Source organism: Microtus pennsylvanicus, chromosome 22 (assembly GCF_037038515.1).
Source record: "Microtus pennsylvanicus isolate mMicPen1 chromosome 22, mMicPen1.hap1, whole genome shotgun sequence".
NCBI classification, from domain to species: domain Eukaryota; kingdom Metazoa; phylum Chordata; class Mammalia; order Rodentia; family Cricetidae; genus Microtus; species Microtus pennsylvanicus.
Genome location: NC_134600.1, coordinates 30,972,110 through 30,998,394, shown reverse-complemented (window position 1 = coordinate 30,998,394; position 26,285 = coordinate 30,972,110). Strand labels below are relative to the sequence as shown.

At 40.4% G+C, this 26,285-nt stretch overlaps 1 protein-coding gene across 3 annotated transcripts in view; it reads right to left on the bottom strand.

Annotated features, from left to right (window-relative positions):
• The window catches only part of Hgf (hepatocyte growth factor), a 64,581-nt gene extending 39,188 nt beyond the window's left edge, over positions 1–25,393 (bottom strand). The window contains exons 1-8 of one of the 3 annotated variants that reach the window (XM_075956060.1): positions 25,212–25,393; positions 24,831–25,020; positions 18,242–18,407; positions 13,834–13,946; positions 12,258–12,372; positions 6,476–6,603; positions 2,016–2,136; positions 537–655 (exon numbers count right to left, since the gene is read on the bottom strand). In XM_075956060.1, coding sequence (XP_075812175.1) covers positions 537–655; positions 2,016–2,136; positions 6,476–6,603; positions 12,258–12,372; positions 13,834–13,946; positions 18,242–18,407; positions 24,831–24,918 — 850 coding nt within the window. In that variant the 5' untranslated portion in view covers positions 24,919–25,020; positions 25,212–25,393. Of the gene's footprint in view, positions 1–536; positions 656–2,015; positions 2,137–6,475; positions 6,619–12,257; positions 12,373–13,833; positions 13,947–18,241; positions 18,408–24,830; positions 25,021–25,211 lie in introns of all 3 variants that reach the window. The other 2 variants (XM_075956059.1, XM_075956061.1) reach the window with 2 other exon arrangements.
• Positions 25,394–26,285: the final 892 nt, after the last annotated feature.

Here is a 26,285-nt window from a genome sequence, read left to right as displayed (position 1 = left end):
TGTGTGAGGCTAGCCAGAGGGAAGAAATCACTCTCTCGAGGTTACAGACACCATGAGAAGCTCCAATGAGGCATAGTTTCCCCGTTGTGGGTCTACCTTTATCCAAGAGAGGTTTGCAATCAGATAATAGCTCAAGCTACTCCTCTGAGAGACAAGGCAGAGAAAGCGTACAGGAAAAGGTGTAAACTCGAAAAGGATTGTAACCATACAAATTTCGGAGTGATGTGTATATTCCCTGCTCATTTTCTCTCTCTTTAGACTTAAAAAATTTTTTCTCGGTAGCATTAAGCTGCAAGTATTTACTATCACATGTATGAACATGTTTATATGTGCACCCTTATGCATGCATCACTTTCAAAACAATTTTATATGAAAATTGAAAAGATTGGGAAGAACAACACAACAGTCTTAGAATATTAAAATTCACGCATACCAAGATACGAGGTATAATAGTTGCTGACCTATCTTCCGAATAATTGCTGCTTAGGTACAATCTGTTAAAGGGAAAGGAAGCAATAAATTTGACCCTAACTTACCGCACATTTTAATTGCACAATATTCCCAAGGGGTGTCAGGGTCAAGAGTATAGCACCATGGCCTCGGCTTGCCATCAGGATTGCGGCAATAATTATCATCAAAGCCCTTGTCGGGATATCTGCAAACCACACCAGGAAAAGTGTCACGTAAATCTGCCTGCAAACACCATCCACAGCCCTCAGTTCCCAGAATAGCTTTCCACTTAGCCTGGTAGCCAGAGCGTGGAAAAGATGCGTTTCCCACCTTTTGCTTTATAGGGTCTGCCAGTTGCTAACTGCCCGATTTCATTTACACATCATTCCACTAAGGATCCAGCATCACCCTCTTTGTTGCTAAAGTAGGTCCATTTTGGACCTGTCCCCCAGTTAGGATCGCCAACTGCATCTCTTTTTCCACAGAGTCCAATTAAAGACAAATTTCACAAACATGACCTTGTGTAGAATGTTCATTAAGGGAGCAGGTTCTCTTCTAGGGCAGGCTTAAACTTCAAACCGAAGTCCGGTTTCAATAGCTCTGCTGCTAATGACAGCTCAATTTTGGAAATGGAGCCTTGCTAGGTCATGCCCTCCCCTCCACCAGAGCAAGAGACAAACTCCATCACACCACTTTCCCCACATCCCACCTCCCTTTAAATTAGCAGCACCCTGCACTGGTGGTTTGAATTTAATTGCTACCATATCCTTTCTGGTCTCACTTAAAAGAAATGACACACATTTAAAAAAATAGAGTTTTCATTCCATTTACAAGAGCAAAGAGAAAAAACAAACAAAAACATAGAGAAAAGTTAAAAAGGCAATTTACACCAATTTCTAAAGGAAGGTGGAGATAGAATAACTATTTGCCTTTTAATCATTTATTATAAAATTAATTCCATTTTGCTTCTTTTTTTTCTCAACTCAAAATTTTCACATGACATTTTGGCCATTTTAAAATGCATGAGGCTCAAACAGCCAAAGGATTGTTTTGTGTTGTCTTTTCTTTCCACGGTGGACATGAACTGTGCTAAGGTACTAGACATGTGGCCTAATTATCTAAAGATGCTAGCGGAAATTTGGTTGTACTTAGCAATATACTGTCTGCCAAAAGGATGGGTCTATCAAAGTAATCATTATCTCATTAGCCACATTGTACTGTTTGTTTTTTGGTTTGTTTTTATCTGTTTGTTTATTGCTATGGGAAACAAGAGAAGGCCCTGCTACTGCTTTCATTCTGTGTCTTTCTGGCAGTTTTGGTCAACAACCTTCCTTAGTTTAGCAACTCAACTGAATGTGTAGCTACTGTTCTCAAATGTCTAACCATGAACCTATCTTATCACGCCAGGACTACATCCTGCAGACCCCAACAAATGTGGCAGAAGCCAGAGCACATTACCTGGCTGTGCGCTATAATTAAGACAGGATTTTCATGGCGGTTTGTTACAGAATAAACAACGGTATGTAAAGAGAAAGCTATGGGAGCAAGATCTGATGAGATGTTACCTTTCGGGCAAGAATTTGTGCCGGTGAGGTGTCTGATGATCCCAGCGCTGACAGGTCTTGCCCGACTCGGTGTGATCCATAGGACCCCGGTAGCTTTCACCATTGCAGGTCATGCATTCAACTAATAAAATTAAAATACGCTATATTAATTGTTTCTGGTAGTAAGACCAATACCATTGTTCTGTTTAGAACAGTAAATGAATCAGTTATTAAAAATTCAATAGCCATACACTCTGTCCTATTTTTAAATCGGGATCTTATGCCCATAAATAGCAACATAAAATAATCCCTATGGAATGTAACGTGTATTTTATATTATATTTAACTTAATTCCATCCAGATTTAACATAAGGACATAATGCTGCCTAATTTTCGGTAATTATTCAAAAATACATAAAAATTGGAAATATAAGATGGACCCTCGCAGACTGCTCCCCTTGAACTACAGTGTAAGATCTTAGTGCATGTATCACGAACACACTAGTGGTTCTCACTCCTCTTGCCATCTCTACACACACGCATACGATCTTGGGACTTAAACTAAGCAGGTATAATATATCCATTAAGAACTGATATACTTAAGAGAGCAACCAAACAATTGGTCAGCTACAACTTAAGAACACAAGCTTTTGCACGCAAATCTATAGGTAATTACAGCTCCATTTTGTTAGTAGCAATTCATGCCGAGCATGTGGGCAAGCTAACATTCTTACCTTACGGAAGATGACCTGCTACTGAACTCCGTGCGCCCACTCTTTAAAAATGTATAAGCTGATCTAATTATGCAGGATCATACTGATGGCTCTGTGGGTTAATTAATTGTGCACCTCTGGCTGGTCTCAAGTCACACTGAAAACTGAGTCCCATCAACTAGCTGCAAATGAGATTTCTCAAACAGAAGGTTGATTTGTAGCACAGCAAGCATCCTGTGGAATAAATCATGGCATGGCTCTCCTACGAAGCCGTCCGGCTTCCCCAAACACATCATTTGTATCTCGTGAGCACTGATCATCTAACTTTAGCTGGAGTGAGGAAAGATATTAATGTTAAAATTAATTTATCTGCTGGATTCTTGCCTAATAAATATTGGGAGTGTTTCGGTATGTGACATTAGAATGGTCTCTTCTTCTGAAATGTTTACTTTAATAACATAACGGGACATTCACTGTTAACTGTCTGAATATATGATCCATGTATTGGAGTGTCCATCTACTTTCTTTTCCTATAGGATAATTCATGAATTAAGACAAAGGACCAATTCTGCTCCTTGCATGTGATGCAAAGATTGCGCAGGATACAGTCAATAGGCACCGGAACTGTGAAGGAGGGTGGCGTCACGAAGAAAGGTGTTCAGTTTAGTCGCTGTCATCCACACCAAAATGCTTCACATAGGTTACAGCTCGTAATAGTTCAGCTTTCATTTGAATGGAACAAATTTATTTAATGCTCCCCATTTTTTAAAGGATGTTAAGCTTTGATATTTTCAATGAAAATGGCACTGTTCTTGTCGCTTGTTCCTTTGTATTCAGTGAGAAGTAGATTACCTAGTCCCATTGTAATGTACCGCTCAAAGCTGTTTCTGCAGCTTGTAATAATATATCTGCCAATTCTAAAATGGAATAGAACTATTTTCTTGGAAGCATTCCGATGGGAATTATTATAAAATATTTTCCGACTTCGAGTTTAACAGCATTAGGAAAAACTTGCTACACGGATGAAATTCGTGACTACACGACACGACTACTTTCCAGAACGAATGTGGGAGATTAATGTGCCTCCACATTAAATTGCATAAAAGTCACCTTCAGCTCCCCTTAACTGTCAAGCCCTTGGTGAGCAGGGTTGGACTGGGTAGCGGTGATAAGGTCTCAGAAGACCCTGATGTTGCTGGCAGCAGGACCCCACCGTGTGATAGGATCAAAACTTTTATGTGTTTGAGGGAATAGCTTTCGGAGACAAGTTTTTCTTGGGTGTTAAAGTATAGATAAAATTAATAACATATACAGGAACAAATAAGCAGTAAATGGTGGTAATATTTAATAAATTAATTAGGTATAAGTTAGAAAACTAATGTTAAGTTGTAGGAGGCAAAGCCATTGTGGGGGTAAAAAATGAATAGGCCCTCTGAGAGGTCAAAGTAGTCCCTCTTTTAAAAACTACAGAAGAAAATTTGATCATAGGATCTTATTATTTCAAATAATAAAATTATAAAGCTACTTGATAATTCCTAACTCATTCATAATGAGGCAATCTTTGCCACTTACCACTTAATAAATAAAACCTAATAACAGACAGCCAGTTCATCATATCGTCTAAGCTCAGTGGATTTTGAGAGTTCTCCTTCGTGTTTCTATTCACATCACATGTACGTCAGTTTTCCATGTTTAATACCCTTTTTATTAGTAGTTCTATGGTCCATGGCTGTATGGACAAAACTGCTTATTTTGAATTTTTCTTCATTAAAATCCACATAGAACTTAGCTCACTTTAGCTTGAATTTAAAGTCTCCCAGTTCAACTCATGATGCCTGAGCATGTTTAGTCAATAGGGCAGGTGTGCACTCACTTCTAGAGGCCGGTTCCGCTGTTATCAGACCTCCAGAAAGCATTTATCTGCACACTTTGTGACACCGTGCACGACAACAACACACGTCTTCCACACCAGTGGACGATGGTCTCCTCTAAGAGATGTTTCATGACCTCAAACTGGTGAAGGATGTTAAGGAATTTCCTCCTAAGCATAGCTAAAAATAAGAGTGTTTTAAAATACTTCTTTTCTAGCACTTATATTTGACATCACCCCTGAGAATAAATGTCAATGTGTTTGCAAAAGGGGAGCGAGGAACGAAAATCATATCCCAATAAGAACTAGGAAGGGAATGCAGGAGTTAGGCTATACAAAGTTTGGACCAAACTACCTGCCCTCTGAAATACTTTCTCAGACCAAACGAAAGCAGTAAATGTACTTGCCACTGATTCTCAATCTCGGAAAATCATGCTTGTGGAGATTTCCCTAAACGTAGAGATTTATGTTCTTTCATGTGTAATTTAGAGACCAGAATGCATTGCAGACTTACTCGTACAAAACAGACTTATTCATAATGTTATCACAGATGCGTTTATTATTTTTAAAAGGAAAAGAAACAATGAAGATGTTGAGGGAACAGAGTATGCCAAGGGATGGAGAGAAGCAGGTTACAGAGACACACTGTCTAGCACATGAAGTCGAGAGCTGCAACTTAACCAATGACAAACATATTCTCCTTCTCCATGACATTTAGCTAACAACGCCTTTGCTTCCGTGATAAATAGCAACATAATATAAAATAGATATTCATGGAGGATATAGAAAATACTGCATTAATAAACAGGTATGACAACCTACTATAGAAACGGACAGAATTCCAGAGGTCTCTTCCATTCCCCAAGTACTTCAAAATCCTAATAAATCTGAAAATGATTTAATTCATGTTTCATCTGGATTTGTGAAATCATAGGAGCTTTGACAGAACTGAAAAACCCAATTAATTCTGTAGTCAGATGACTGAGAGAAACGAAACTGTACACAATGCTCAAATGATCTCTGTACCGTCTTGCTGGCCACCCAGCTTTCCAGTGCAAAAGGGAATACAGAACATGTTCACAGTGAGAACACAGTGCAGGAAGTGGCTAAGGTGCTCGCCTTCCAGGCAGCGTGGGACCCCAGTTTGATCTTTTCAAACACTGTTTTGAATGGCACTGAGTTGCAGACACGCCTCACGCGTGGTGGCAGTCACCCCCAAAATAAATTGGAAATTTGAGTTTGGGGGAACCCCGGCATATCGTCTCTTGGATCTATCCAGTCTGGGCTGTGTGGCTTCAACACAGCCTTAACCACATTTCTTCAGAAACAGGGGCTGGAAGGACAGCACCAGGACTATCAGTCAAAGACAGTTTTATCTAGGGCAGTGGTTCTCAACCTTCCTAATGCCGCAACCCTTTAACACAGTTCCCCACGGTGTGGCGACCCCGAACCACAAAATTATTTTGCTGCCATTTCATAACTGTCATTTTGCTACTGTTATGAATCATCACGTAAATATCTGATACGCAGGACTATCTGATACACGACCCCCAAAGGTTGGCCTAGAGTCTAGGCCCTCTCAGGGGGTCCATGGTAGCAGAATTAGAGGTAGGCGAGCTTCAGTGAACAAATAAATGCCCACTGTTCCTTTTCACAGAAGATTATTCCAGGCTGGTGTTGTAATTCACATTGGTAACTGGCGCTGTTACCTTGCATGAATCTGCTGGCGCCAAGTTTGTGATATGTTGTGAGAAAACGCTCCCGTTACTATCTATGCTTGCACTTGAATGAACAGCGTATTCATTGTAACTGATTAATTGCTGTTAATCTTTAAGGTGAATTACAGTTCTATACACGGGGGGCAGGTAGTGCCCCACGTGGTATTCAGGTTCATTTACCTTCTGAACACTGAGGAATGTCACAGACTTCGTAGCGTACCTCTGGATTGCTTGTGAAACACCAGGGTCCCCCTTCTTCCCCTCGAGGATTTCGACAGTAGTTTTCCTGTAGGTCTTTATCGCGATAGCTCGAAGGCAAAAAGCTAGTTTTAAAATGATAATCATCACAGTATAAGAGCATGCAACATTAGTGTGGGCCTATTAATTATACTAGTTCCTGGGTATACTTTCCCCAAAAGTAGAGCAACATCTACTCATGTAATTTAGCATGTACTTTAATTTTGCTATTTCCAATATGCTTAAATACTTGAATTTCCTCAAAATTTACCTAACTGAACTATCTGTATCCCACATCAAATCAGTAACTACTAGCCTCTGAATTTCTTCAAGCCCAAATATTCTGACATATAATCGTATTTTATAAAATACAATTTCAACACTCCAAATCACAGGTAACAATTTCTCTGACTTAGAAAAACTTAAGCCACAACTCTGCAGTTGACTTCTAGACCTCACCTTACACTGCTTATCCAGGGTTATCATCTGCTTATATACTGCTTTCCTCAGGAGGGAAATCACTCACACACACACACAAACACACCTTGTTTCTTCACAGTTGAGGAAAAGATTGATGACGTAGCATGAGCCAAGAATCCAGGATGAAAATAAGCCCGGGTACCATTTTCAACTCTTTCTCATACCAACTGTGAGATCCCAGCAAATAATTTCACCCCTCTGAACCATTTGCTCAGTAATTCACTAAGAACCCAGCACTTATAAGAACTTAGATCTCATATGGCTGCTTTGAGAACTTCAAGGAGATGATGAGACACTTGACAAATGACACCAATAATTAAGAGACCCAACTCGTTGTCAGTGCCATAACAAGGAAGCCAATGGCTTACTCTCTTCCAAAGGTTTGAGAACAATGGCTGAGATTGAGATTTGGTGTTCTCAGTTTTAGTCATTGGGTATATTGAGATCAATTTAATAGCTTCGCCAAAAATATCTAAAGATCTAGTGGTAGTCTGTGACCCAGAAGTATACTCCAGCAAGAGAAAAGGAGAAAGCAGTCTCTGTATGTAATGCTTACAGTAGTGGATCCTTACTTGTTCACTACAAAGCATCACAACAGAAGACCATTCTTCAATAGGCAATGCCAGTAAAAACATTTCAACCCAGTCACAAGTTTAGTAGTTAACTGGGCTTTTGCTAAACGATGTCTCTACGTTTATTGACCTCACTTCTGTGCATGAATACAAGTTATAAAGATCTAAGTCTCGCATTAAAATATGATTCAAATGAGTTTTCTATCCAGCGACATGAGAGTTGGGAAGCAGATAGGCTGATTATCCAGGGCTGGTCTGCGACATGAATCGAAAGATCAGTCACTACGTTTAAAGTTATTATGTACTAAGCAAAAAGGAAAGTGAGAGAAATCATTTTAAAAATAAAGATGTTATACCACAGAATGATTACTGGCGTGCATCCTATTCCAAGCAACATTTCACAATAGAAAGTTTTGTCTGAGCATGAAGGAATGCCACAGTCAGGCCTTCAAAAGACATAAATTGGTGCTCAAAAATTAAATAGCCAATCTAAGACATTACTAAACATAGGCAAGGAACCAAACTAGCATTGTAAGAATTGAGCAATTGCAAGGTGTAGCTCCATAAAGTGCTCATATCCTTACTTTGCCAGCATTTTAAATAAAGGAAATAGAAATAAGACATTAGGTCATGTGACTGATGGAAGTTATAATGCAATTAAAGGTAATTATAATTTTAAAGCCTTCACAAGAATCGATTTTGAAAAGTAAACCATTTATCTTTTCTCAGTTGTAGTCCCGTCATTCTAGAATTTTGTGTCTGTGTCCTGTGTTTGTAATATTGTCTGAAATATATTTTCTTTCATTGATTAGCACTTCTCCAAATTTTCATAGTAAATTTATAACAAAATACCTCTCTATCAGAAATAAAACTGATTTTCACTTTATATATTTGATGAAGTAACTTATCAACTACATTTACTTAAAAAAAGTCTATTGTAAATTTACATTAGGAAAAGGCAGTGGTAATATTAGTTATGAGCCATCACTGTATCATACATTCTTATCACCTGGTTGGTGTGGGAATGATGCTCCCCAGACAATGATTTAGTTAGTTACAGGTTTGTCAAGAGAACAATATCATACTGAAGACACTAGTGATTTCAGAGAACTGGATGAGGGGAGGTGGGGAGGATCTGCCTGGGAGGGGAGGTGGGGAAGAACTGAGAGAAGGGTATTCCATAATCAGGATGCACTGTGTAAGAAAAAAATATCTGTTTTCAATTGAAGGAAAAAAGTTTCAAATCGTAAAATAAAATTGCCCAGTATAACCAAAGAAGGAAGAGATTTTAGAAAGTGTTCTTTTAAAAGTAGAAAGTAGCTGGAGGATGGGTGGAGGGAAAGAGAGAAGGGGATGGGCAAGGAACACGGCCAAAAGAAGAAAAAAATTCTCACTGGAGTTAAAGTCAGAAAATGAAGAGAAAAGATGTTCTTGTTTTTATAATTATGAGTCAATTGACATCAAATTCCTCTTTGGGTCATAGAGGTTAAAGAGCTTCTCATTTCTTTATTTTGTGATTTTGACCTTCCCCCGAGCTAGCTGGCTTTCTTCTGTGTCACAAGGTGTTTAGGCTGATCATCCTCAACATCCCACACTTGGCCAGGGTATGAAGCCTCACCCGCTCTTTCACTTATAGGGGTTCATTAGACGAATGTTTATGAGAACTCGTCACACTAAAGGCCTGTGCCAGCCTGTGGGGTCTGTACCGAGCTGTTACTCACACAGATACTATTTTTATCTCTGTCCTTGCTGTTAGCAAAGTTTAAGAGAGATAAGTGAAGAAATATTTAAAACTGGGTTATGTCCAAATATACTCTAAACCATAAACTAGGTCTTCTGGGTGCCAGCCTCCCTCTTTTTTTTTTTTTTTGCTTTTTAATATAAACTGTATTCATCGAAAACTTGATCTATTCTATCATCTGCTTCATTAATGAATGCTAGGAAGCCAGTGATGGATATAGATGTAGATATCAGGTCACCTGACTCTCTGTGAAGCTTTTGTACTAATTTCAACATCTATCATCATCTTTCCATTAAGCCATTTGTAAAATATTTCAGTTTAGAAAGTCAACAATAAATCACTCTGCTAGGCAAAAACATATTTCTTTTTTAAATTAAACTTTAGTTACCACCTCATTTTACAGAGTTAAGCTATCATGAAGCTAGCCCCCCAAAACTGCTAATTGACGAAAATTAAGTATTGTTTTCCTTAAACAAAAGGGAATTTGGATAATATATAAGATGCCTATGTTCCTTGGCATAATATCCACTTGGATAGGAAAGCCAGTTCCCAGGGAGATTCATTTCACGTTTACTCCTCGAGCAGAGAATGACAATCATAGAGAATTCGGCTTAAAATAAAACCTCAACTGAGTCTAGAACTCTCCTGGTCTAAGGTTGGATTGACTTTGATCGGATTTCTTTGCTAGTGAAAAGTTAGGTCTAACTGTCAACCAATGAGTTTTCTTCAGTACGCACACCTATAATATAATAAGGCAGAACAAAATTCATTGTATTATTTCTGATCTAGAGGCAATATCATGGTTTAGAGGCATTCTTTTAAAACTGTTGTAAATTACTTTGGAAAATCGTCATTTCCTATTATTGATCAACTCAATCAACTTGGACAGTCACTAGCTAGGGTTCGTCAGGCAAAGTCCCAAGGTTTCATTACAGCATTGGACAACCTAATTTTTATATTATACTTCAGTTGGTTAACTCATATATGTTTGCTAAAACAAAATCAATCTTGCAAGCATATGCTTTTTAAAAGTAGAAAGGAACTGGAGGGTTGGGGATAAGAGGGAGGGGAAGGGGGATAAGAACATGGGGGAACCGGATGGGTCAGTTTGGGGGAGGGACGGAGAGGGAAAGCAATGAAAGAGATATCTTGGTAGAGGGAGCCCTTATGGTGTTAGGGAGAAACCTGGGGCTAGGGAAACACCCAGGAATCCACAAGAATGATTTCTAGCAATAAAGGAGAGGGTGCCTGAACTGGTCTTCCCCTGTAATCAGACTGGTGACTACCCTAACTGTCATCATAGAACCTTCATCTAATATGATGCTCATCAGATGGAAGCAGACCCAGAGATCCACAGCCTAGCACTGAGCCGAGCTCCTGGAGTCCAGGTGAAGACAGGGAAGAATAATTATATGAGCAAGGTGGGGTCAAGATCATGATGGGGAAACCCACAGAGACAGCTGACCTGAGCTAGTGGGAGCTCACGGACTCTCGGCTGACAACTGGGGAGTCTGCCTGGGACCAAACTATGCACTTTGAATGTGGGGGTGGCAGTTCTGTGGCTTGGTCTTTTTGTGGGGCCTCTGGCAGTGGGACCAGGCTTTATCCCTGGTGTGTGAACTGGCTTTTTGGAGTCCACTTCCTAAGGTGGTATACCACGGTCAGCCTTGATACAGAGGAGAGGGGCTTGGTACTGCCTCTACTTGAAATCCTAGGTTTTGTTGCCTCCCCGTGGGAGGCCCTACCCTATCTGAGGAGTGGATGGGAGGTGGAGGGAGAGGTAGGGAGGAGCAGAAGAGAGAGAGAGGGAACTGTGGTTGTTATGTAAAATGCATAAAAAGTTTTGATGTAGAAAGGATTGAAATGTGTATTCATCAAGGGAAAGGAATCACATTTTGCTGTTACAGACAAGTCAGAAAGCACATACTACAGGGAGACTCACGATCTCATGCTGGAGGGTTGCTGCATATTCTGGGTTTCCTGTGAAACTGCCTTGAAAACACTAGACTGTTTGGGATATGTTTGCACTACGTAACTAGGAACATAAAGCCATGTGCTGTGTTATTTGTCTAAGTAATAAATGAAAAAATCAGGTTAACTGTCTACCGAGTTAACTGTCTAACGTGGTAAATTTAAGCCTCAGCTGAAGTTTCTAACCAGATAGGGCTGTTTCAAACTATTTATTATTGAGACTATTTATGAAATAGGTCTGGTCATTTGATTCTCTGGTGCATGTAAAATGTTGATGTTTTTCCTCCATGATGATCAAAATCTCATAAGCCTATGAATATTGATCTTCAAATACTTTTCTTCTGCTACAGTGAATAAAGTTCTCTTCAGTGTAGATATGTAATGTGGAAGAAAAATGTTTCTCATGACTTTAGCAACAGGTGACATAAGGACCAGCAAGCCAGTTAATCTGTGGCAAGAGAGCTTTGACTGATGGGCTCCAGTGTCGTGTGCCCTTCAGAGCCAATGGAGGACCACTATCGCCACCCCTACTCTGAAGGATCTAGTTCAGTGGATCTGTTTGTAACCTTGGTAGTGGGACATTCCAAGGTTTGCAGTGAGTCATTTTAACATGCAGCCAAAGCCTAGATCTACCAAGGTTTAAACACACCTTTTGTGAGGTCTAAATCATGGATTTCCATGAATTCAAAGTACCCTCTCAAAGGCAAAAAGCAGAGAGAATCATTTTCAATAACAAATTGAGACACTGCGGTTAAAAAAAAATGCTAGGCCATATTTAAATAATAAATTTGTGAATCTTTCAATGGCTCAATAATAATCTGTGTAAGTTTTGGCCTTGTGCAGGTCAGCAAACTGACTGAGCGATGGTGGCAGGCTGTGCTATCCTGAGGACTAACGAGTAACTAACTGCTCACATGCAGACAGGCAAGCTTGCTTCCTCTTTTCCCCATGCTTCTCTTACCTGTGCTCGTGGGGGATCATGGAACTCCAAGGCTGACACTTGATGCCACTCTTGGTGATGGATACTGTCCCCTTGTAGCTGCTTCCTTTGCCAATGATGCAGTTTCTAATATAGTCTATTGATTAACAGAGAGGGGAAAAACGTTTAGAACTCTGTGAAGCACGTGCTGTGCTCGCTGGAGAGGAAAAATAAGAATCCACTTATGCACGTGAGTCATTGACTGATGCAAACCGTTTCCAACGATACTGAAAAGTCTTGCGTAAAGCTGGTACTAGTGTTTTAAAAGTAGAACATTCCAGAGGAAAGCAAAGCAAGCAAGTCAAGCAGTCATGTTTTAATTTTGAGTGTATAATAGAAGCTAACCACAGAGATTATTCTTCATCCTTTAATTGAATGAGTTTACAAACTCCGCTGGGTAGACCACTGTGGCTTGATGAATAAATACACCTAAGAAAATATTAAAAACAAAACTCAGGTGACTTCCAGAATCTAGTTTAAATTCTGAAATAAAATATAAGAAAGGGAAACTGATTTGTCTTTCCTAGCTCAGCCAAGTCGTGTGCGTTTGTTTGGTCTCGCGGTTGTTGTTACCTCTCTGTGTGTGTATTTGGGTGTTGGCGTGAAATAACTACGCTGGTCAATTATCATTCTGCATTTTTAAAGAACATCAGCTTCTAGCACAGGGAACTGAATTCTAAACAGGAGCATGTGAGTTTTAGACAAGAAGATTCGCAGCTAGTCAACTGGAGGAAGACTGAATAGAGGGACTTCCTGTTTGGTGACAAATTAGACTTCAGATATGTAAAATTATTGGGATATGTAAAAATTGTTCTGTTTCTTACTATTGGCTTTTGCTTAAAGATCCAGTAAGTTGACATAGAGGTGTCTATATTTGGCATCAATATTCTAATTCAACGCTATAATAGGTTCTTACAAAAAATTAATAAAATAAGGATCATTTCATTAGTTCAATTAATAATTTTTATGTCACATAATGAAATATTTAACCTGTTAAAAGCATATCCAATAGTCTATAGTTATCTCATTGGTATATTTTTGCTTTTAAACAGTGTAAATATTTACATACTATATCATATGTAATATAATTTCACATAATAGACAAATTAACAATTTCAATTGTTCAATTAAATAATTTTAAAGCATGCATACATGAACTCAACCTATTTGCCCCAAATCTTTGTGCCAACCGCCATTATGATGAGCCACACAAAGTTGTTATAATTGAAAAAACTACCTTAATCTTAAAATTTGCCACAATATAGGGTATGCTGATCTCATAACCTAAACGACACATCAGAAAATGAGTGTAGAAAAGACAAGCTAAGGAGGAAGAGAGATAATTAAGGGAAATCTGGGAAGCACAGCCTTCCGTCTAACGCGGTGTCCCAACAATCACAGTCAAGGCACCAGGTTCTTCTGCCTTAATCAGCAACTGACTGGGTCACAGATCAGATCCTGACCAGAACACCAGCAGGGAAGACCTAGTGGCGAGAAAATGCAAGTGTAGAGATTACCCTTCATTTCGTCATGTAGTGCTTAAAAAGAAGGCCATTACCTTTGTTTTCATAGAGGTCAAACTCATGGCCAAATCCCTTCTTCACTCCACTTGACATACTATTGAAAGGGAACCAGTGGCATCGTTTTTTTGTCTTATCAAAAACAAAGGCCCTGAAAAAGACAGCTGAGTGAAAAGAAAGAATAGCACAATTCAACAGTTTTGGTTTTCGTTCTTAATGGGCACATGGTTTACCAAGGAGGACATACAGAATGGGGCATTATTGCGTATTAAAATACAGTGGTGTGTGCATGTGTGTGTGTGTGTGTGTGTTCCTAATTTTGATGGAACAAACAGGAAAGACAAAACAACGATTTTTTAGGTGTCGATTAGAAAACCAGATCAACACTCTGTGGAAAGTTTTGTAAATTTAATCACAAGGACTTGTAGAAAAACTGAAGGTCCCAAAATTGCATACAACAACTACCTAGATGATTTCTGAAGACTTTTAATAGTTTTGAAAGTGTCCAGTTAGTTAGAAGGTTTTAGTTATATGCTAGTGATTGCATTTGCGTATCATCATTAGCATGCAAAGCTTATAATATACAAATATTTTCTTAAAATAACACATCCTTTGAGCCTGATGATGTAGCCCTTGTCCAGTTACAGGGATGCTGAGATTGGAGAAATCTATTGAAAGCCTATATAGACTACAGAGTAAGTTCAAGGCAGACACGAACAGTTTTGCAAGACCCTGGCTCAAAACAAAACAAAATATATAAAATAGCTAGGAATATAGGTCAGTAGAATTCATGTCCTAGCATGGAGAGAGATTTAGATTTCCCCCTCAGTCTTGCAATAAAAAAGCTAGAATGATTAGCTGCATTAGGCTGAGTCCCCAGGCTCCTGGAACAGATAGCTTTGTGCTGCTCTTACCCTCAGTCAAGGAAGTTTCTTATCAAAGTAGACAGTGCTTAATGCACAGACTTTTTAACCGCTGAAGTACTGAGAACAGTAACTGTAGGAACCTGGCCCCCTCACAGCTCAAATAACATTCTAGAGAAGGGGGAAGAAAGAATGTAAGAGCTGAGCGATGGGGAGGTGTACCGTGAAATAATGCCACCCCTGGACATAACCTGGCCGTTCCACATAGCAATTCACAGCAGCTCTTGCTGCCCACACAAGACCAAGCCAGTTGAAAACTCCAACATGGAATGAAGACTGACTCCTGAGCAGCTATGGCCAGCTGATGGCCGCTAGTAGATTGCCTATGCTTCACTGGACGACGCAAAGTCATGCACAGATAAGTACCACGAATTGAACTCAGTGGGCACTTTTTAAAATTGATTTTTATGGGGCTCTACATTTTTCTCTGCTCCCCTCCCCTACAACCCTCTCCCAAGGTCCCCATGTTCCCAATTTACTCAGCAGATCTTGTCTTTTTCTACTTCCCATGTAGATTAGATCCATGTGTGTCTCTCTTAGAGTCCTTATTCTAGTCTAGGTTCTCTGGCATTGTGATTTATAGGCTGGTTTTCTTTGCTTTATGTTTAAAAGCCACTTATAAGTGAGTACATATGATAATTGTCTTTCTGAGTCAGGGTGGCCTCACTCAAAATGATGTTTTCTAGCTCCATCCATTTGCCTGCAAATTTTAAGATGTCATTATTTTTTTCCGCTGTGTAGTACTCCATTGTGTAAATGCACCACATTTTACTTATCCATTCTTTGGTCAAGGTTGTTTCCAAATTTTGGCTATGACAAACAGTGCTGCCATGAACATAGTTGAGCACATGTCCTTATGGCACGATTGAGCATCCTTTGGATATATACCCAAAAGTGGTATTGCTGGGTCTTGAGGAAGGTTGTTTCCTAATTTTCTGAGAAATCACCATACTGATATCTAAAGGGGCTACATCAGTTTGCACTCCCACTAGCAATGCAGGAGTGTACCCTTAACCCCACATCCTCTCCAGCACAAGCTGTCATCAGTGTTTTTGATCATGGCCATTCTTACAGGTGTAAGATGGAACCTCAGAGTTGTTTTGATTTGCATTTCTCTCATGACTAAGGATGTTTACAATTTCCTTAAGTGTCTTTCAGTGGGCACTTTTTTTTAAAAAAAAAAAAGGACATGAATTTTAGAGCAAGATGTATTGGGAAACCTGAGAAGAGTTGGAAGCACTGGGGACTGGACGTGACTGAGATATATTCTAACCATAGAAGAAACTCTTGAGGAAAAAACTGTATTAGGCAAGTCACCAAGCCCAAATAGTGTCTTAAAAAAGAAGAATCTGAGTGAAATATTGGGAAACTGTCATATAATATCCTTGTTTGGGGAGCCATAAAATGTGAAATTTACTAAATAGAATGGACAGCTAACTATAAGGTGCGATGTTTCTAAGTCAATACTCCCATAATAGGTTTATCATATACATTTTATTTCAAAACTATTAACATTAGACAATACACTTTAATTCATACTCTTATGGAAGACGTGTGTCCCATTATTCCTGCAGCTAATATGCTGCTGTTCACATTGCTTACTAAAAGTATTAACTAAAACAAATTGATAAATACCACAAAATACTTTAGATTTTTTTTAAGGTAATTTCAGTCAGAAAAGTAGTTTTGATTTCCAATGTATAGACCCTTTCCTTTCTCTGATTATAGCAGCATAGGCTCTTTATGGTATTCCTTTATGTGAAGTGTGTGGGACCATGACATTCCTGGCGATGAATTTTTCTCTAAATTTACCTCATCCTTATCTTCAAGCTCTCCATTAAATATTCACAATGAAATGTGCTTCTTCTATTGATTTTCCCCTACATTGCAACTCTGATGAGAGACGACCCAATGCCAGCCCAGTTGCCAATAAAACATCTCCATCCATTCATGCAGCATGAACACTGATTGAGAGTACTCTTTCCTGCTTCATTTTCCCCAATCTCAAGGTTTATACACAAAAGTCAGCCTGAAACCCAGTTATCCTAGGGACAAGTTTACAAATCCAGTTCCCACTGTGGTTGCCAGGAAATGTCTTCCTGGGAGTGGCAGCTGGCTTTGAAAACACAGAAGAGATAGTCTTTCCTTTTCCTAAGTCTGCTGAAGACCTTCTGTGACCATGTCCCGCCCTATGGGCCCATAATCCTCATTTCTCTGAGACAGCGAACACTAAATGGAAACCGCTCACATGAAACCACTGAATTCTGTATTCTCATAAAATGCCACTGTCAAAATGCAGAATATGCAAGAATTGAACATTCATAGAATGTCTTCAAAAATATCATATTTAATACCATCTATAAAATGCATTCCAAGCAGGCTCACCAACACTGAGCTACATCCCAGCAACATCATCTCTTGTTAAAGATTTATTTATTATCAGATTATATGAATGTGCTCAAGGGAATTAATGTGGACCACATGTGTGCAGATGTCTCTGGAGGCCAGTACAGGACATCAGATACCCTGGAACTGGTACAGGTGTCGGGTAGAGGGGGGGTTAGGGAAGTCCCTTATATGGGTTCTAGGAACCAACCAGGTCCTCTGCAAAAGTAGCAAGTATCCTTAACCACCAAACCATCTCTTCAGCACCCAGTGTTTTTTTAAGGGACACTAGAAAATAAACCAACAAAACAGATTTTTAAGTATGGTGTGTGTGTGTGTGTGTGTGTGTGTGTGTTTGTGTGCCTTTGTAACCCAGGTTAGTCTTGAACTTGAAATGACCAACTTCCTCATTTGGGGATTCTAAGAGTGCACCACTAGACCTCGCTTAGGAAATCAATGTTCTTACTGCCATTTCGGATGAAATTTTCACTGTGTTATTTCAAGGTTGTAAGCTTTCGCCTTGGAGATCACTGGCAAGGCAATGGGAATTCTTAGTGAGAAGGGAGCTGTCAAAAGATAAGACCCTCTTTACTTGAAGCCACTCGAGCCTCGGAATGGGCTCCACCCCTCTCCACCATAGCTTTATCATCACCTCCCCAACTTCTTTGAAGCAGTCTGTGCTGCTGACACCAGTCGCTCTAGGTTTATATGAGTCTATCAACACTTTTTATTGAAATCCCTACAGAGAGGAGAGAAGTTGCAGGAAATTTTGGCTGTTGCCCAGTTCCTACCCAGAAAATCCTTGCAGTGTTCTGCTATGGAAGAAAACAAGACACACAATAAAATAAAAAAAAAAAAGAGATAAAATTCAGTCCAGTTGAATTTTAGCTCCATATTAATTGTTCAAAATCCATAGCCAATGCAACTGTTTACTTTGAAAGGCAGTTTTCAGAGCCGCGCAAGCTCATTCAGTTTCCATCGGCTGAGAGCTCGGTCTGCCGTCGTAATGAGTTAAAGCTAGGCTCAAACTTACTCTAAAGGACCCAATGCATTGACTAGCAAAAAGGAAGAGAAAATATGATCATTACATACTTACTTTATTTGAAAATTACTCAATAAAGAAAATGAAGAGGCTTACTTGCAAGTGAACGGAAGTCCCTTATTCCTGATACATCTGTTGGCACACTCATCTGCCGAGTTCATTTTTTTGGTTTTAATCTTCAATAATGGATCTTCCTTGGTGAGAGTAGTCTTTGCTGACTTTTTGAATTCATGAAGTGTATTTCTTCTTTTCTTCTGTCCTTCTATTAATGCAAAAATTAAATAGTTCAACATGAAAGAAAGGTTTTTAATATTTATAGAGGGGGAAATGTCGTAAGGAACGTCTTCAAAATAATGATTTTGTAGAACAACATAGCATACCTCTAGGGGTCGGACAGAGTTGGATGAGGATGTGTAGGAGAAAGAGAGAAGAACATTATAATTATGTAAAAACAGATAGTTGCTATATAAAACCACGAATCTACATCCTTTCAAATGAAGGATGCATTGAAAAATTAGGACAAAGTTCACCCCAAAGAATAAACAACTTTAAAGAATAATTATTTCAAAATTAGGACAAAGCTCACCCTAAAGAGACGATGTTCTCCAGACAACACAGAATGAAACATAGTTGCCAGAGGCACATGGATGCTTTGTAATTAAACTGTTCATTCTCCTCTCAGTGGTTCCTTGTAGAAGCTACACTGCTAACTAGGTAAATCTCTCCAAAGGCACTCGAGAAACTTCTCACTAAAAACTTTGCACTGGACAAATTCTTCTGACTTGTTCTTTAAGTGCTTCATACTCTACTATACGTATTTTAGCCCCTCTCTTCTTAGTTTTGTGCAAAAAGAATGTTTGGGACGCTGTTTCTCAATTTCATGAAACAATTTGTATTAAGAGCCATCCAAACACTCCCTCTGTAGACCAGGCTGGCCTTGAACTCACAGAAATCCACCTGCCTCTGCCTCCACAGTTCTGGGATTAAAGGCATGCTAATTTGCACCAATCATCTATTAGACCACAGCAATTGCAAAACAAGTGTGGGATCATGCACATGTGCGCATCCACTTATTTAATAGCCCTTAAGACAATGGCAGTTTAATACATTCATTTTTAGCGGGAGGTAAGTAAAGACATAGGGAGAAATGAACTGAGCACTTCAAAGACCTCAGACTGGAAAAGCAGAGGCCCAGCTTCAAAGCCAGCACCCAGAACCATTCACACGGCCATCTTTTATCTAAGAATTGCTAAGAATGTATGGGGACATGGGATTTGTAAACATTTCCTGGAGGTTTGGTTCAGAGCTATCAGTTGAAGAGAAGCTTGGATGCAGCCACAGGAAATGAATTCCTCCTCCTTAAATGTTGGGAAGTATGTCAGGAAAGGAGGGTGCAGCTTTCTGTTAGGGAAAGTTGGAGAGATGGCTCCCGGAGTGCAGTGTCAAGCATGGCATCATCCCGTTTGCCAGCAGCAACTGGCACCTGTCGGTTGGCTAAGGATGCAGATGCTGCTCCTTCATGTCTATCCTAACCTGAAGTCAACATGCACTTCTCCAAGGTCTGAGTTCTTTGCAAAACTTCAGAACACAGACTCCAACAGACTGGTACTTACCCCTGCAGTGATGTTGTCCCTTGGGCTATAAGATATAACGACTATGATGTCAGAGATTTCATTTAAACAAAACCTTGATACATAAAGTCAATCAAATAATCTATCAGTATGTTATTTCATGAAATTGGGGTCAAAATTCCTTGCATAACGTTGACAGGCAGCTGAAGCTGGAATTTTTACTGACTTGCCAATTGACTTTGTGTAATTACATGAAATTTTAAGATACTGATTGTTCAGTCTATAAATAAAAAGGTTAAATGAATCAATAGAGCTGTTTGAGTTATATTCATTAAGTAAATATTATGAATACAATTAGAAATTGCAATGAAATGGGTTTTTTTGGAGTTCTGGTATTATTTTTGAAATTTTATCATTTAATTTCTGACACAACTGTTATTCTTACAACAAAGAAAGTCATGATACTGGCAGATCGACATTCCTATCATTAACTCTTGTTAATGAGAGATAATTTTTCCATCATGAGTTTCTCTTTCTGTGGTCTTATTTCACTACTTCTTTGGTGCTCCTAAATATTTCATACCATAAAGATAATTTAAGTTTCCTTATAAGTTTAAGCATTTCCTGTAGGTGGTAGGAGCTTACATTGAGCAATATTTGTTTTAAAAATACCTTTTGTCAAAATTAACCACATATATACACACATATATATACTATACCTACATATAACACACATATATAGGTATAATATATATGTATATATGTGAATTTTGCCAACTAAGAATATAGCATTGGTCTTATGTACAATGTGCTTTTGTATGTGTCTAAGCATATTAAAAACACAAAAGTAGTTTCAAAATAGCTTTGATAAGCATTAAGTTCCTAAGGCATTTATTTTAGCAATTATCAATGCGAACAGAGCCGCTGGCCAACGCTATGAAAGAGTGAAGACTGATCTGTGGAAAGGAGGCGCTGCTTAACTTTAGAGACCCACAGTTGTCCTACTGAACTGTGTCGGTGCATGAAATCGCCTCATAAAACCAGCTACTCTCGCTTGCTAGGAAAGGTTGCCTGACTACAGATCAAAAAGCGTCCTGAAAAATAAGTAAATCCATAATCTCGCTTTACTGTGTAGTATAGCAGCCCCAGAGCTTCATTGCTAATAAGAACCGATCAGAGCCAGATACCAGGAGTCCCCTGAAACTGGAATACCCGAACTTCCCCTCAGAATTCTCTAGACTAGATCACTCACTAATTATTCCAGAATATGAAGTTCAAAGTGTGTATACATCATTAACTTCTTGCGTCTATAAAATTAATTACTTCTCCAATAAGAGAAAAAAGGCAAAACAGAAGTCACTCAAAATCAGCATTTGAAAATGGAATTCCTTTGCTGAAAATAGATTTCACTGCCTCTTCCACGTGTAGCAACTGATGCTTGTTTTACTGAAAACAATTAAAAAGCCAAGCTTAACCTGGGGAGGGTGGGGACTCAAAATACGTTTGGAACAGGGTTTTTGCCTACTATTTTTTGATCGTGTCTGTTAAAGTTCATAAAGAAAATACTAAAGTGAAATCAAAGGGTAGGAGAGCCCTACAAATATGTCTGCTTTCCTGTATTTTCAATTCTGCTCCCTTCTCTTTTCCCAGCTTAGGGAAATATTCTGGAAGGTACATTTCCTGCACAACCTGAAGTCCCTGTTTTAGAACCAAGATCATCACCAGGATCCTGGTGGAAACCTGCACACAGAAAGCAGCGTCAAGCATATGAAGGTAGAAACAGAAAGATGCATTTCTCTCACGGCCCCTGGGCCCAAAGCTCATTTCTCTCAGTACCTCATATATTTCCTTCTGTGTGGAAGAACAGTGGACTTCAAAGGCAAGCCAGGCCAAGGAAGGATTTGCAGGGTGTGGAAAGAGCAGGAGCCTGGCTCCCCGTAACTGAAGAAAACTACCCACATGATTAGTGATTAACAGTTTGAACTGGCAAGACGTTAAGATGAAAGTGTACAAAGAATTGATGGGGGCAATGGCTGCGCTTAGAGAATTTTAACTCCTAAAGACAGGGATCACAAAAAGAAGTCACACTTTCCACTGTTACTGTCTAGGACTCAGACTTCACTCTTTGGCAGCAATGTGCTCCTCCTTTTTGGAGGAGCTAATCTCGTTGTAAATAAACACAGTGAGAATCAAGAGCTTAGACTGAGTACCAGTGGCAGAGAAGCAACGTGAAGTCTTCTCCTGAAGACTTGCTGGATAGAGTGCTCAAGGTAAGCATGGGTGTCTCCCCTTCTTTCTACTTCCTTTCTGGGACTCCTCATTATAGATGTCCTGCCCTGATCTCCTTCGCCTCTGCCCCCCTCTGGCTGCAACTCCCTTCTACAGAGCAAGTAAAGTAACCACACTGAAGTGCAGCTATTTGTGTCCTGTGCGTGCAAAATTTTCACGTGCTCCCTCGGATGTTCACTACTGAGACCCCTTGGTTTCGCATGACATACAAGGCTGTCACACTGTCTCATCTTCCCTTTCCAACCACAGGTTAGACTCCCACTAGGAACGCAGTATACCAGCCCTTAGAATTGATCTTCCCTTGCTGTCTAGAAGTCTTTCTGAAGCATCTCTTACACTTTCTTACCTCTGGGATTCAGGCAACTCCTGAAACAATACTACCACGGTACCCATCACGCTATAGCTCATCTTCTCATATTTGACTTAGGTACGACAAGCATCTTTAACCAAGCTTGAAGACTAAAGTAAAGAACTCTCCATTATACTGTATTAACATTTTCTAACACAAAAAAAATAAAATGTTTTGTTTTCCTTTTTGCTAATGTTGGTTCCTTTTTCTCACTTAGCCAAACGGTTTTTCATAAGTATGCTTGAACTGATTGCAGTGTTGAACTTTAGTATACGAGAAAAATTACATTTTCCATTCACTTAGAATTCAGAAATTTGAGGTCAGTCCGTAGTTAACAAAGATAACTTTTAAGATGTTCAAACCCTGCTTTTCACATGTCAAATAGATTGAAGAATGCAGGTGTTAGGCCTAAGTGAGTTTTAGCTTCATTTCTTAGCACTATAGCTCAACAAACACAATTCCTCTCCCATCTGATCACATTTGCCTTCCCTAAGATGAACAACAGGTGCTCATTTAATGTTTAATTTCTTAAATGGAGTATTGCACGTATGCTTACAGTATTCAGTGTGAGGGACGAGGTGGGAATGCTATGTCGTAGATAAGCTCCTATCAAAACCGCTTGCATCATCCACACCAAATATTTCTCAAGAAACCTCTTTAAAAAGCTTCTCCATGACATCTTCTGTTCACGACTGCCTCTCAGCATGTTAGAGGACCCGGTTGCTGTCGGAGGAATAGCCACTCAAGTAACAACGACACAGTAAATATTTAACATCACACGGAAAGTCATAGAGCAAAACTCTCATCACATGTTCGAACAAAAAGCTACCTGTTTCCATTTTGGAAGTCACTTCAAACAAGGAGACTGGGGAAGCAAAGCTGAAAACACAACAAAGATGGGCCCTCTTTTGATGACAATTTTAGTATCGCCCACTTTCGGAATTATTCATAGCATATATCTGGAATTGCCAACAGCCCCCTCCTGGCCTGCCGGCACTCTCTCAGACTGCTCTCTGTATACTCAGGAAACAAAGTCATCTTAGCATTAGCCAAAGTGAAATATAATTACAAATGTCTACCTCCTGCCAAAAGCATGTAATGCTCGCCAAAAAACTAGACATTGTCTTTGGTCGATCTACTGTTTGAGTTTTCCAAACTGAGGTCTTGCATTAGCTGAGCTGAGTTCAGGGAACCACACTTCGGGGCAACAACATTTCAGCCTTTGAAAAGTGAAACCAACAAACTGGACCAAGATCAAAATTAATTCTAACACCACACCCCCCCGAACCTAGCAATGTCTTAAAGGTCTACCTTAGTATGACACATCTCTAAGTTCTCCACCACTTCTTCAGGAATATTTGCCTACACCCTTTCAAAGGACACTTTCCAAGGTGCCTTCTTTGAAAAGGAGTCCCTTCCCAAGGCAGAAAAACACAGGTGGGTTCAATATTTTTATTAGCACTAGCTACTTCTTGTATTACTTGAGATACTAGATCAGAGGTGCGATAAATGTCATAGTTAACTTATCTTAAATTATGAGGCCATTTCCTTGTTCTCTTGTTTTTAAAAGGTCACCTAGCTGCTGTCTAGGCCCTCACTACAGTCTTTATTTTCCTGCACCAACCCTAAAGTTCCCCAGCTTCTCCTGCTGGCACCCCAGTCCAGCCACTGCAGCAATGGCACAATAGATACAGATGTGTCCTCCACTCTAGCTACTAAGAGAAAACCTCCTTTACCAGCATTTGAGACCCCCCAGATACTCAGGCAATCTGAATGAGACCAAGGGTCTCCTCCCCAACCTACACACCAAGCGAAGACAGAGGGGCAATTCCGCTGCATCCATACAAGCCACAGATGTGGTTCCTCCCCGCCCTGCAGCATCCAGGGCAATCATCCATACCCGAGAGAAGAGGAGCTTGGAAGGAAAAGCTTTCTGTTTCATTTTTATAACATGCATGTACTCAGAGCTTAATCTACCTCCTCCAAGTGGAGACCTGCGCAATGTCATAATTTGGAGCTGGAGGTGGACTGGATGGACGCTTATAGGAAATTTTCCTTTTGGGAAATCGTGAGTCCCTGGTTAGATGGACTACGACTCTCCCCTCTTCAAGCCAAAGTCTGTCTTCGTTTTTATTGTTTTTTTTTTTTTTAAAAAAAAAAAAAAAAACTTTGCCAAACCAGCAAAGTTCCAGCCAGGGTTAGCACTTCATTCCTATCCCATAATTCCGGACAGCTTGGCTAAATGAGTTGGGGCTCCATGGGGGTGGGGGTATCGCTGAGGGATGCTAATTATCATTTTACATGTTTTTCAAACAGAAAGGAATGCCAAAAGAAAGCATAATGAGAGGTTAGGAAGCCCCGCACCACACATGGAGTTCAGAAAGGATGCTGGAAGCAGTGTAGAGAGCTTCTTGGAAGGAAAGAGCCGGATCCGCGGGAGAGTTCAAGCACCTCCGTGAAGCAGAAGTAAACTTACCTGCGTAGGGGATGGTGACAGGAAGCAGGAGGAGGTGCAGGAGGACATGCTGCAGCAACAGGACCGGCAGAAGTTTGGTCCCCCACATCACGCTTGCAGTTCGAGCAGGCTGATCCCTCTGCAGGAGATGCCGGGCTGAGAGAATCCTGTTGCGAGCCGGTCGGTTCTGAGCTGCTTTTATTGCGATGAGCTAAGTTTGTTGTGTGATTAACTGGAAAGATCCAGGTCTGAACTCCCTCTTACGGTAAGAAACTGTTTAACAACAGCCCTTTACTCTCTTCCAGCCCCTTCCTTTCCTCAACTCCCCCCCTCCAACACCCAACAGAACCCAGCTCCCCCTTCCACGCACTCCATCCGCCCCCCCCCCCCAAAGAAACTTACAAAGCAAAGGTCACCTGGCCCGAGGCCAGCTGCAATTTGGAAGCCCAAGCTCCAGATCCTTGTGGCTCCTATCCGAGCAGAGAAGGGAGGAGCAAGGCTCAGCCCAATAGCTAAGTCAAGGAACAGGCACAACAGCAATTCGCCCCGTTTGAACAGGAAAATGCATGTGTTTACATATCTATCTGGGAAAAGAGGAAGGGGAAGCGGCATGAGAAGAAAGCGGAGCAGCCCTTCTGCCAAATGAGCCCGAGAGCCCAAGTCTGCGAACCTGCAGTGCTGGAGAGACCCATGGATGGAACACTTAACCCAGTTCCCTGGGTTTTAAAGACAGTGGCAGCAGAGGGAGGGAGCCAGGGGGTTGAGCTTAGGACAGCCCAGGTAGAAAGTGGGCAGGAAAAAAAAGGGTGTGGCCTTGAGGGATGAGACTAAAGAACAGCAGAAGCAAAGCGTCCAGGGTTTCAGGCCAGAAAACTGCCCCTTCCAATGGGCTCAGGGCAGGCAGCTCTCCTCAGGAGATGTGACACACCAAACCACCACAGACTGATGCCAAATACATTTTTCAAAGGTCTCCTTTCTGATGTATCTGGTGATGCTTTCTCTTAAGGCGTCTAAGGGGTAGACATGCCCATTGCTTGTCCCTGACAAGCAAACAGATGCTCGTTCTTCTGAGCTTGTACCCAGTCACATATGAATGCCTGCCACTCTGTGTGCCCTCCGTCTGTCACGTGTGATCCCTTGAGCTATTTTAATTCATAAATACTGTCTGCGCCTCTTTTCTCCTGCACACCCCCACAACATCACACAGTCTGAGGGGGAGGGAGGACGCACTTGCGGGTGGTGGAGGGGCCCTGATCCCCAAGTATCACGTTTTGGTGAGATCATTGCGCAGACTTCTCCTTTTATTACCAACACGGGGGGGGGGGGGGTTGCTCTGCCATTTCAGACGACAGAGCACTTTCTTTCTCGTGGGTTTTGAGGAATAGCTAGCTGCCTCTGTGTATTTCTGAGGTGGATACTTATAGGAAGTAGTACCTCTTCGGGGAATGGGAACACCAACAGAATGTGAGACTCCGA